A 13,151-nucleotide genomic window follows, 5' to 3' on the forward strand; every position below is an offset into this window, starting at 1 on the left:
AACCCTAACTAACCGATTCCTGTCAGTATTTCTGTACGAGCTGTGCGGTCTTAAAAATAACTTATGTGAATGTCTGTACGATTTAGAGAGAATATTTTACCATTTACTATTAGGGAGGAGAAATTTTTAATGAAAAATGAAAATATTAAGACCCATTTCATTCAACATGAAACAACATATACATACAGATGCGTACACTCGTACACACAGATACATGCAGACAGAAATACATACAAACACATACAACCATGCACACACTCAGATAGATACATACACTCACACATATATAGAAAACACACGGATACACATACACATATAAAGAAATACACACATATACTGTATGGAGAAACTAAGCGATATTGTAATATTTCTAAAACGAGGCTAATGTATTGGACTTTAAAAAATAAATAAATAAGGCGCGTATTGAGGTTGGGGGATGGATCAACGGAAGAAACAAACGCAAACAATTATGGATTTGCGAAAATCAAAGCATATAGATCTATATTCTCTGTTATTTACTGGGAATATTACCATCATCTAATTTTTAGATATCAATTTTGTCAACTCAGTCATCATCATCGAATGATTTTACTCCATTTTTACTTTTATTTGTATCTTTATATTTTAATGTCATAATTAATACCGATGACTGTATCTACGTTATAATCATCACCACCACATCAATCTTCTGCCAATCTCTCATGACTACTGTATACATGAATACCAAATAGATCTCGAAACACTGCGCAAATTCTCAGGTATGTACTATAAGCCCCCCAGCTAAAATTCTCGTATTTTACGCTATTTTGTATTTTATTTTGTTTTATTAATTTACTGGTATTTGCGGGTCCTTGCGATCTGGCATTTGAAATCTCGCGGAATCCAGTCGGCAAACCGATTTCGATTCTCATTTGAAACCGTTTCGCATTTATGCGTTACTCATCCAGTCTATAATAAACCAAAGCATCGAACCCAACCAACTAAATTATTAACATTGAATCAAAATAAAAACAGGCCGAGTTCAAAGTAAACCCTTATGTAAACAATAATCATTGGCACATAATGTTATGCGGAACTGAAGTTAAACCATTAACGTTATACAGAAGTAAGGTGTCCGGTTGTGTCTGGTTGAAAGCATTTCTTTCCATTTACGTCACCGATATCTTTTAGAAAGACTTGCGACTTCGCAACTTGCTGACTCCATTCAAGGACACGAGCTAATGAGACAGTCACTAAATAATTGATAATTTCCTTGAAAACCACACTTTTTTAGACAACATGTACATGGATGTACAAAATAGACGTGATCACCATGGCTGGATATCGTTGATCATCGGTCTACTCGACCAGGGTTAAGTTCGAGCTAAACGACAATCCATCAAGGACGCTATCAGAAAGCATTGATTACGTTCTTTAAAATATTTTACTGTAACTTTTGGTCATTTCTACGGGTTTCATACACAAAGGGACCTAACTATAGATTAGCAGTCGTCTCTTATTGCATGATAGAAAGCATTCGCTGTGAAAGAGCGCGCTAAATCTAAAACTACAGTCCTATTTTTTAGTTCAGTTGTGTGGCCTTATAGATATCTTAGAATATTTACAAACATATATACCACACACACACACAAAATAAAATAAAATTAGTGGAGAGACAAAAAAGGACGAAGGACAGAATGGTTAATTTTTGTGATCGGTTAACACATTCGTTTTTATTTGATTTTAGTGTAAAACTTATTGAGACAGGCTCAGTGAAATAATCTTACTAGCCTGTTTATTATGATCCGGAGCCAGTTTCTAATTCCGTCTCTCTGATATTTAGTATGTTTTTAATGTAGCAGGTCCATAAAAGATGTTATCTCAAGACAAATACAAGACTTATCAAGTGTATCTACATTAAATATTATACATAGATGGCTTACAGCGAGTCGCGTAAATCAGTTTTCAACCATTTCTTTTTATTTGTAGACGTCTTTGATTACTATTTTATTCTGGTGGACCCCATAACCATTCGATATTGAAAAACTTGTTTTATAGAAACTTCTTTTATAATTTCTATTTTGTTTTTCACACATTGTGTAGGGTGAACTGTGTAAAATGTTGGAGAAAGAAACCTAGTTGTTCCTTGCAATACATCTAAAGCAAATTTTTTTTCAGGAACCATTAAAATACATTTGTGGATCCCAAATTTATTATTTTGTTACGTGAACCCCGCAAAAATTTATATCGAATCCAGTTGAGAACCACTAGTGTAAAATGCTTCATAGTCCCAGCAGACGAAATGGCGAGGTAGAAGAGCTTGAAAAAGTCATTCCACATCATGCTAGTTGTTCCTGAAAATGGCAGTGTCTATCTCAATCAAAATGTATAGAGAGGTGGTTCAGGTTAGGGACGCCGGACGTTTCCAAAGCTTTAGATTCAAAAAGAAACCTGTCGGAGAGAACTTGTGATGTGATCCATCACCTGCCTAGCGACGAAGCCCGATTCTGTGACAGATTTCACCAGGTTGCCAATGGAGACGGTAACGCAGCATCTCGCACCCCGGATGGAAGACGTTTCTGTATGAGAAAATTGTGATGTCGTCCGGTCTTTTCTCATCCTGCCTGTTCCCATTACAATAGAAACTCGGCTGCGTTCGAAACATTTGATAATATCAATGGTTAGTGAGATTATTTCACGGAGGATCTTGTTTTCATAAGTTTTAAACTAAAGTCAGATAAAAACGATTTCGTTCTCGACCCACAAATACCAGCGGTACATTATAAAGCCTGGAACTTATTCTGTCGGGTGTTTTTTGCCTAACTGCTAAATTATAGGGATGTAAACAAACCAACACCAGTTGTCATAAACACACACACGTGTATGTACGACGGGCTTCTTTCAGTTCTTATCAATCAAGTCCATTCACAATGCTTTGAACGGCCTGAGGCGATAGTAGAATAATCTTGCTCTATGTACCATGCAGAATATTTTAAAATTTAAATAAAAAAAAAAATTTTATTTAATAAAATTGAACCAGTGGATAGGTTGTACATTTCTGTGCACCAAATTTGACTCGTGGACCTCCTATGCTTGCAACTGCTAATTTAGCAGCTATTTTGTCAGTTCGCAACAGAATTCATGTCTCAACATGGTACAGAAACACTCTTCCAAATTTGTCTCTATTAATGTCAACCATTGGTCGTCATTTAATCTTCACTTTCCCATGTTTACGTGGGTCAGATGGAATTTGTTGCAGCAAATTTTTCTTCAGCCAGATGTGCTTCTTGTTGCCAACCCTCACCTGTTTCCAAGTAAGATAATATTTACTGACCAGACATGTTTTCATGGAATATTGGAAACAAGGGACACCAATTGCAAGATGGTGATATTTGTTTTACAATTATTACATTAAGTTAAGACAAGACAGTAACACAAACACATGAATGATGGGTTTCTTGGAGTTTTTGTCTACGAAATCCACTCCAAAGGGTTTAGTTGGCCTGGGGTATAATAGAAGACACATGCCTAAGGTGCCACAGTGGGCTTAAAACTGAGAGCAAATTTTACACCACACAGGTGCATCTGATTTATATCATCATTGGATGTCCACTTCTTCATGCTTGCATGGGTGAAACAGAATTTGCTGAGGCAGGTTTTTCTACAGCTGGATGCCTTACCTGTTGGCAGGCTATTTAATATTTCCTCTGCGATCAGACATGTTTCCACAGAAAGCTGAAAACAATCTCATTTGTATGATGACGATGAAGCTCATTAAGCAACTATCATGTGACATCTAGACAAAGGTACAGAGCCATGCACAAACACACAAGCAAATACACTCATATATATATTTATATATATGTATATACATATTTATATATATATATACTTAAATATATGTATATATATATATATTTATATATATTCTTTTACTTGTTTCAGTCATTTTGATTGTGACCATGCTGGAGCATTGCCTTTTAGTTGAAGAAATCGACCCAGGACTTATTCTTTGTAAGCCTAATACTTATTCTATTGGTCTCTTTTGTAGAACAATTAGGTTACATTTGTATAATATATATGTACTTATATATATATATGTATTTATATATATATATATATATATATATATATATATATATATATATATATATATGTATATATATTTATAATTATATATATTTGTGTGTGTGTATGTATACATATATGATGTGTGTGTGTGTGAGTGTATATATATATATATATCTTGTCAATTCAATGAACGAACAATTAAATAAAAAACCAAATGAATAGAAAATAAACGTGAGGACATGCACAAGACATTAGTTTGACATATATATATATATATGTATGTATATATATATATATATGTATATATATATATATATTTGATAAATAAATTCAAAAAGGGATAAAACTCTTTTACAAGAATTTTATCAAGAAGCCAGTGTGTAAAAAAATTCATAAGGGAAATTTCTATTCCCAAGAATATAATTATTCGTTTATATTTATATAAAGGGCATTATTACAGAAAATAATAACGCCACACAGTGGACTTCTCAAAATAACCACATTTAGTAACTAATGCGAGGAAAAACAACCAACAGAAGACAACCAACTTTCTTTTAAATAAACTTAACTGTGTATCGGCCGATTTCGCGATTACTAGAATGAATCTAGATTCATTCTAGTAATCGCGAAATCGGCCGATACACAGTTAAGTTTATTTAAAAGAAAGTTGGTCGTCTTCTGTTGGTTGTTTTTCCTCGCATTAGTTACTAAATGTGGTTATTTTGAGAAGTCCACTGTGTGGCGTTATTATTTTCTGTAATAATGCCCTTTATATAAATATATATATATATATGTATGTATATATATAAATATATGTATGTATATATATAAATATATGTATATATATATGTATATAAATGTATGTATGTATATATATAAATATATGTATATATATATGTATATAAATGTATGTATATATATAAATATATATATATATATATATATATATATGTATGTATATATATAAATATATATATATATATATATATATATATATATATATGTATGTATATATATAAATATATGTATATATATATGTATATAAATGTATGTATGTATATATATAAATATATGTATATAAATGTATGTATGTATATATATAAATATATGGATATATATATGTATATAAATGTATGTATGTATATATATATAATTATATGTATATATGTATATCTATGTATGTATATATATGTATGTATATATGTATATCTATGTATGTATATATATATATGTATGTACATATATGTATATATATGTATGTATATATATGTATGTATATATATGTATGTATATATATGTATGTATATATATGTATGTATATACATATATGTATATATATGTGTATGTATGTAAATTGTACAAATAATTAGGGCGTAACACCTTGTTTTTAAAGGTAGAAACTCCAGGTTTATGTGAAATATTTTGTATAATATATATAAATAAATAGAGTTAAACGCGGGTGTTATTCAAATTCTTCTACTGTCCTCATTCATTCGTAACACATGACCATGCCAGTGCAGTCATCTCTTTTGCACACCACATCTGAATGCTTCTTAAATGCAACTTTTCTCTCAGGGCGCTTACACTCTGTCGTGTATGCACACTGACATTACACATCCAGCGGAGCATACTTGCTTCGTTCCTTGCAAGCTTACGTATGTCCTCAGCAGTCACAGCCCATGTTTCACTGCCATATATATATTTCCGTGTGAGTTAGAGTTTGGGAAGCCAGCCAACTAAGGGATAATACCTATCCAATATACTGCTGGTAGTGAACCCAATTATTAATACCCAAGCGTTGTTTATTGCGTGGCAATTTTGCAATCAGGCGTCATATGTGGGTGGGGGTCAAAAGTGGTTTACCCTTAATTTATACGGCAACATTCTATGATGTCTATTCTAAAACATAAGGAAGTATTATGAGAATACATACACATGCAAAGACTGTGTGCTACACAAATATGTACTAGTAATACATAAAGGAGTAAAAGTTTAAAAGATCACTTCCTTACAGCCGTTTATGCCAAGAGGCCACAATATTCTCCATGCTATCTCCATTACTTCAGTGTTTTGTAGGGATGGGTAGATAGAGTTCGGATGTTGAGTGTGCCTCTGGGCTTCTCCAGGGTGTCTAAATGATTAGGAGAGCTGATACATACAAGAGTCAGTTACCAAGTTTTGCTCCTATTCTTCTTATGCTCTCTTCAATAAGAAAAATAAACTATGCCAAAATTTGAAAAGATTATTGCTGTGAAGTGCGTACATGTATGTATAAACAGTTGTATAGCAGTATATTATGTGTATGTGTGTGTTATATGAAGCTAAGGTTGTTTCTGTTTCATGGGTTTTTTTTCTTTTTGTTAACGATGTTGCTTCAATTTGTCATTGCAGTCCATAGCTGACATGCAAAGATGAGTGTATCAGACTTCATTGATCGACAACCTACTGGTGACCTTGACCTTTATGATGACATCCTTGAGGAAGACTTTGCATGTGAGAAGGAATCTCTTGCTGAGGTAGGTGGAACAACAAATATTTATTCCTCCTTCTAGAAGTGTTAGTACCCCTTAGGAGGCGCAATGGCCCATTGGTTAGGGCAGCAGACTCGCGGTCATAGGATCGCAGTTTCGATTCCCAGACCAGGCATTGTGAGTGTTTATTGAGCGAAAACACCTAAAAAGCTCCACGAGGCTCCGGCAGGGGATGGTGGCGAACCCTGCTGTACTCTTCCACCACAACTTTCTCTCACTCTTACTTCCTGTTTCTGTTGTGCCTGTAATTCAAAGGGTCAGCCTTGTCACACTGTGTCACGCTGAATATCCCCGAGAACTACGTTAAGGGTACACGTGTCTGTGGAGTGCTCAGCCACTTGCACGTTAATTTCACGAGCAGGTTGTTCCGTTGATCGGATCAACTGGAACCCTCGACGTCGTAAGCGACGGTGTGCCAACATTACAACAGTACCCCTTAAAATCAGGACAGAAAAATTAGACACATATTGTCTTATTCACTAACTTGAATCCTCCACTCCCTATGGATCATAGGTCATTGATGACTTTTCTTCACTGTTCTTAACCCTCAGCTATCTGTTCTACTTCTTTCCTGTTGGGTCCCTGCTTCAGAAGGGGAGTTGACCCTGCAGCCTTTCAGATGTTGCTGCATCATGGGGTGATGGGAAGGCCTTCCTCTCCCAAGACTTGTTAGTTTTCATTTGCCATCAATGATTCCATAACTTAGTCTGTTTTTCTAGGTAGGGGTATAGGCCCTATGCAAACCTATTTATACCTCCGGGAAGAGGCAGTCCATATCAGATTGGCCTTTAATCTTTGACTCTAAGAGCTTGTGCGACAGCTCTTGGGGTCATTGAAGCGCATAAATCACTATACTGCAACAAGGACTGGACCTTGTGGTAAACACATAATAGTACTTGATACTCATAAAAAGACAGGATGGTCTCAGCTGGAATGTCTTTGACCATAGAAGATCTGTTATATCAAGGGGCTAACCCTAACAACAACTTGTGCCCCTCTCTTTGTTTTTGTTTCTTTTTCTTTGCCCATTGTGTATATGTTTACATTACATGTCCATGGTTGTGTGGTAAGAAACCCAACCACTTTCGAGACTCTCTAATGAAATTATTCTTTGTTTTAGTTGCAACAAAAATACCAGGAAGCTCTGCAGAAGATTGCTACTTTGGAAAATACTGTGAAAGAACGCACTGCTGCTATGGAGTTACTGGAAAAGAAAAACATATACTTGCAGAAGAATATATCGATGCTGTACAAAACTGCATGCACAGAAATCAAAAGGAAAAACGATAATATTGAGTCTTTAAGAGAACAGTAAGTTTGTTGGTCTGTTTGTCTTTTCGTAATATTTTTTATTGACTCTATAACAGACAGTTGGAGTCTGGACAGCGCCATGTCACACCGTCCAACCCATGCCAGCATGGCGAGTGACTGTTAAACGATGATGATGATGGATATAGATACAGGTGTAGCTGTGTAGTTAACAAGTTTGCTTTCTAGCTACATGGTTTTGGTTTCAGTCCAACTACATGTCATCTTGAGCAAGTGTCTTCTACTATAGTACTATAGCCCTGGGCCGATGAAAGCCTTGCAAGTGGACTTGATTGATGGAAACTGAAGAAAACCTGTCTCGCACACACATGTATATTCATGAGAAAATGTTGGTCTTATGAAGGGCATCCATCTGTAAAAACTATTCCAGTGCAGACAGTGGTGCTTGGTGCAGTCCTCTGGCTTGCCAGCTTCTCTCAAACCGTCCAACCCATGCCAGTATGGAACACAGGTGCTAAAGAAAGATGATGATGATGATGATGACAAAGAGCAATTATGATAAACACACAAATATATCATTTGTACCTGTATACATTTCACCATTGTGGTTGTTGGGAACTCTGCATTGAATGTTCCAAGCGCAATTAGATGCTTAACCACAATGGACTGTCAGAGACATTAGCTCTCAGTAACGTTGTTCCAATGATCTGTTGTAGTTAAGCATCCAGTGTAGAGCTCCAAACAAGCACAATGGTGGAACACATGTAGGAACAAATGATATAATCTTCTGTTTATTGTGATTTCTCCTACATTTGCTCTGTATATCATAACTAGTCATATTAACAAGGAGCAGTTCAACCACTATACTAGAAGCAGACACGACTAGGATAATACATGTGGAGCTCAAGGTGGCGAGCTGGCAGAAACGTTAGCATGCCGGGCGAAATGCTTAGCGGTATTTCGTCTGCCATTATGTTCTGAGTTCAAATTCCGCCGAGTCCATCATGAAAGCATGTTGGGGCCCTTTGTTGTTCGATAGACTGGTAGATTATTATCTCACATGGGAACAAGTGGGGGAAAGGATGGTGATAACAAGAGTATCTGACCATGGAGAATCTGCCCCAATGGCCTGTGCAAAGTGGAGGTTAAAACAATGATGATGTTGATGATGCACTTTTGAATAATTTAGCCATTCATTCTTCCCTACCTCCTCGCCCATCGCAGTACAATTTCTTTCAAGCCTGATCGTGGTATTCCATCAGTTATGACAACGAGGGTTGCATTTGATCTGATTAACGGAACAACCTGCTTATGAAATTAACATATAAGTGGCTGAGCACACCACGGACACATTTGCCGTTAACATAGTTCTCAGGGAGATTCAGCGTGACACAGAGTGTGACAAGGCTGGCCCTTTTGAAATACAGCTATGGCTCATTTTTGCCAGCTGAGTGGACTGGAGCAATGTGAAATAAAATGTCTTGCTCAAGGACATAATGTGTTACTGGTTTTCAAACTCATGACCTTACAATCATGAGGCAAATACCCTAACCACCAAGTCACAAGCCTGATAATGAAGCAAATAATGTGATGAAATTAAATCTTTCATCACAAAATTCCTTGAATACATAGAAACCAATCAACTAATTTGTAGAACTTATTTAATGTTTTGTGTGTCTCGATTGTTGAAAATATAATTTTACAATGCAACACACCTATTTATATTCTGATTTTTGGTTCACTTTCCAGATTGGAGTCTTACGAAAAAGAAAACTATCTGAAGAAAAGACAGTCGGGATATTCAAAATGGAACGGTGATTATCAGAGCAACAGCAAGCCTTCACAAACTTATAGACGAAACTCTTATGAAAAAGAGAAATCCCCGCACATGTACTCATTTTGACAACTTCCGTACACAATCTCATTTCGCCTATACCTCCAGTGATTCGATTATTATTTCAAAAATTTCTGAAGGTATTTTACATCATCAAAATAGGTTTGAACCCAATTCTCATTGCATAGCTCCTACTGTGCCAAGTGCAAAGTTGATGCCTTCTGATTCAGTATGATCACCTACATTCGAAAATATTATAATTTCTTCACAGACACTGAATACCCCACATTCTACAAATTCAAAATTAAATTGTTTTAAATGTGAAACAGAGAAAACTGCTGCTGATAAAAGTTCCTACAAGAAGTCTTTGTACGTCATCCATTATTTGAAAGTATTGATCTGAGAAAATCTGCTAGCATAAATATAACTTCCCTGCCTGACTGAATATCACATGAAGCTTATAGAAAACTATTAAATGTTCAAACTCAAGAGGCAGTAAACATATCACAATCAACTGTTACAGGGATTGAAGAGATTTCAAAGAAAGTGATAGGAAATATTCCTAACATTCTAGCTCAAGAGAACAAAGGCAGAATGACTGAAGATATGAGGAGTAACATTCTAGTTGAGATTTGCAAAAGCCTGAAACAACAGATAACAGATTATTGGAAAGGAAACCATCAAGATACCCCAGAAACAAAACTAATTCTTCAAATATAAAAATGGAAAATTCCTCAAGAGAACATAAAAGGGAAGGTAGTAAACAACATCATTGCCAAAGGATGCCTTCGTCTACAAAAAAATTATCTTTGAGGTCTGAGAATACAAAATCTCATACTGCTCCACTCAAAGAGAAGCACAATTTATCTAATGACTCCAGTGAATTCGGTAATGCCAAGAGACAAGATTCTAAGTTGATTGATTGTCAGCAGTCTGTAGAACCAATCAGTATAGTAACACAACTGTCAGTAAAATCTGCAGGATCTGATGCAGAGAGCTCTAAATCTTCTACTGGAAAATTCTCTCCAAGTGACAAACATCGCAGTAAAATGTGTGATCCAGTTGTAACTTCACCAGAACTGACAACTAAATGTGATAGAAACCTCTCACCTGTTATTTCACAAAATTACAAGACCTCAGTCACATTGAATAATCAGGAACCTATAGTTACTGAGTGTTTTGGCAAATCTAATTTAGAAGATTCTCGTTCTTCTGTAATTACTCCTTGCTTTTCTAGCAGTGTGACAAACTCGATGGCTCCTGAATCATTGAGTAGTAAAGATTCTGACTGCGATGATTCCATGACAAGGAAGAAAGCCTCTGTTCGTAAACTTTTCTCACCAAGTAAACCTGATTATGAAGTATCAGTGGAAAATCCTATTCAAGATGACACACTAGCAAAGAATCACAGCCTTGAGTTTTTGAATGAAATGAAAAAAAAACTATCACAAGAAATTGCTGCCCATAACAGAAGGCAACAAGATGAAGATTGTGAAGATACAACACAGTTAGTTGATATCTATCAGACTCATGATGAGGAATATTGTAGTAATGACAGTCTGAGAGAAGATCAGAATTCTCTCAAAACATTTTCTCCTCAGCCACAAAGTGATTTACATGCAGTCACTGAACAGTCAGAAACTGAGTGTGTAGACTTAGAAAAGGGGGAGATTGTGAGCGATGATGATGATGGTGATGACGATGACAATGACGACGACGATGGGGATGATGACGATGAAGATGATAATGATGACGACGATTGTAATGATGATCGTGATGATGATCATGATGAAGAACAATTTTCCAAGGACAAATTCTCACCTTCTCACATTAGCACTAAGCATGGAAGTGAACATATTTCAGGGCAACCTTCCAAAAAAAGGAGTTTATTAGGAGATGAAACATTAACTAAAATTAGGAATAAACATAATAACAGCTCTTCAAGAACTGAAAACAAAAAACGACGAGTAAATCGGTGAGAATTGAGACCTAAACAAAAGTTATTTTTAACACTATCTTATTTAAGTAAAACTGAATTTTATCCTCCTCTTTCTTTTCATCCTGTTTATGATATTGTATTTGTATGTTTATGTTATTTACATGTCATTTATACACCACGTCTTCAATCGAAAATACACCAAAATACACAATTCCGTATTTTTAAGTGTGTATGATAATTGTGTAAGTTAATTGTCAATATTGCTACAGGGCAAGTAAAGAAAAATATTAAACATGGTGTTTATGTGTTTAAATAGATGGGGGGAGCAAAAACATTTTATTTTTCATTTAATACTATACAGTCAGTTTTTATATTTGTATTTACTGCCATCGCAACTTAATTCTGTTAAACATTGTTAAACATTTAATTAAAAAGGATTGACACAGAGTGTAAGAGAGATATATTTAGTTTTCTCTAAGACCCAGGTACTTCAAGACTGGTGAGATCAATATGGCTGCATTCAGCTTGAACACCTGCAAAAGAAAAACATAAGCTAGGGAGAGATTTCCTAAGTGTCTTAATAGAAAATATAGTCTGTAATAATTATAATCATTATATCAGAACTAGTGGTGTTGCTAATAGGGGTCCAAGGGCAGAATTGCTTCCCCATGATATTTTTCAAAATTGGCACCTTTTCAACAATTTTAAAAAACTTATAAAACTTTTATCGTCATTTGGGCGATAAAAGTCGAATCTCTTCTTTTTTTATCGTTTTTTTTTTTTGTTATGTTAATCACATGGCCTTGGAAGAATTTTCTGGAGTCATTACTTTCTTTGAATACCCACCTGCGTTTTTAAACTGTCTGCTCAATTTCCTGTGATCTGTTGGTGGCTGCTGACATTTGAAGAACCAAAACAAACCCAGACATCTTAACACTGGACGATGCTGTAGAGTTTCCTCTTTTCCACATCATACCTATGTCAGTAGATGTAAGTTAATGAAGCATGAAATTAATACATGTGGAATACAATTATGTATATTATAACTAATGAAATATTTCATGTAATATAAGAAAATTGAGGTAAAAATTATTTGGTATGTGTCATAGCACCTTTTTTTTATGTGCTCGCTTCCCCTAACTTTAAAACCTGGATACACCTCTGATCAGAACCTCTGTTAAAGTAGTGGAGAAGGGAAAATAGTTGTTAAACATGTTGCAATAATTAATAATAATCCAGTTCTTCTGTTCTCAAATCACTGCTCAATTGTCTTTGCTTCCATATCTAGGGTGAGTACTGTAGCTGATTCAGTGACTCAATGACTGCTCATATCAAAGAAGCAGTTTCATACCTCACCTTCTTTAATCTCATTTAAGGATCCTGTTAGTCTATATCTTCAAGTCATATCTTAGTAGACTTTGCTTCATTGTTTCTGGTGTTGACAATATAAGTACCGGGTGAGTATTGTGGTTGATTCAACGACACAGTAAGATAACCGCTGTTCACATCAAAGAAACAGTGTAATAGC

At 35.2% G+C, this 13,151-nt stretch overlaps 2 protein-coding genes across 5 annotated transcripts; both read left to right on the top strand.

The window, feature by feature from the left end:
• Positions 1-386: 386 nt before the first annotated feature.
• On the top strand, positions 387-11,915 carry LOC106882019 (uncharacterized). Of its 4 annotated transcripts, none has more exons than XM_052975352.2 (5): positions 387-758; positions 3,925-3,993; positions 6,442-6,566; positions 7,702-7,892; positions 9,600-11,915. In XM_052975352.2, exons 3-5 carry the CDS (start codon positions 6,462-6,464, stop codon positions 9,751-9,753), a joined length of 450 nt encoding a protein of 149 aa, XP_052831312.2. In that variant the 5' UTR covers positions 387-758; positions 3,925-3,993; positions 6,442-6,461; the 3' UTR covers positions 9,754-11,915. The 4 variants fall into 4 exon arrangements, with proteins under 4 accessions (XP_052831312.2, XP_014788062.2, XP_052831313.2 ...); XM_052975353.2 differs by lacking the exon at positions 387-758 and adding an exon at positions 2,521-2,659; XM_014932576.3 differs by lacking the exon at positions 3,925-3,993.
• Positions 10,407-11,915, top strand: LOC149131486 (uncharacterized). Its single transcript, XM_089339416.1, has one exon. The coding sequence runs from the start codon at positions 10,407-10,409 to the stop codon at positions 11,661-11,663; it is 1,257 nt and encodes a 418-aa protein (XP_089195542.1). The 3' UTR covers positions 11,664-11,915.
• Positions 11,916-13,151: the final 1,236 nt, after the last annotated feature.

This window comes from Octopus bimaculoides, chromosome 21, assembly GCF_046866305.1.
Source record: "Octopus bimaculoides isolate indiv1 chromosome 21, ASM4686630v1, whole genome shotgun sequence".
Taxonomy (NCBI): domain Eukaryota; kingdom Metazoa; phylum Mollusca; class Cephalopoda; order Octopoda; family Octopodidae; genus Octopus; species Octopus bimaculoides.

Coding starts and splice junctions, on each gene's coding strand:
- LOC149131486 (XM_089339416.1), top strand. CDS start 10,407: ATGGAAAATTCCTCAAGAGAACATAAAAGGGAAGGTAGTAAACAACAT.
- LOC106882019 (XM_052975352.2), top strand. CDS start 6,462: ATGAGTGTATCAGACTTCATTGATCGACAACCTACTGGTGACCTTGAC. Junction 6,567..7,701: donor AGAAGGAATCTCTTGCTGAG/GTAGGTGGAACA, acceptor TCTTTGTTTTAG/TTGCAACAAAAATACCAGGA. Junction 7,893..9,599: donor ATTGAGTCTTTAAGAGAACA/GTAAGTTTGTTG, acceptor TTCACTTTCCAG/ATTGGAGTCTTACGAAAAAG.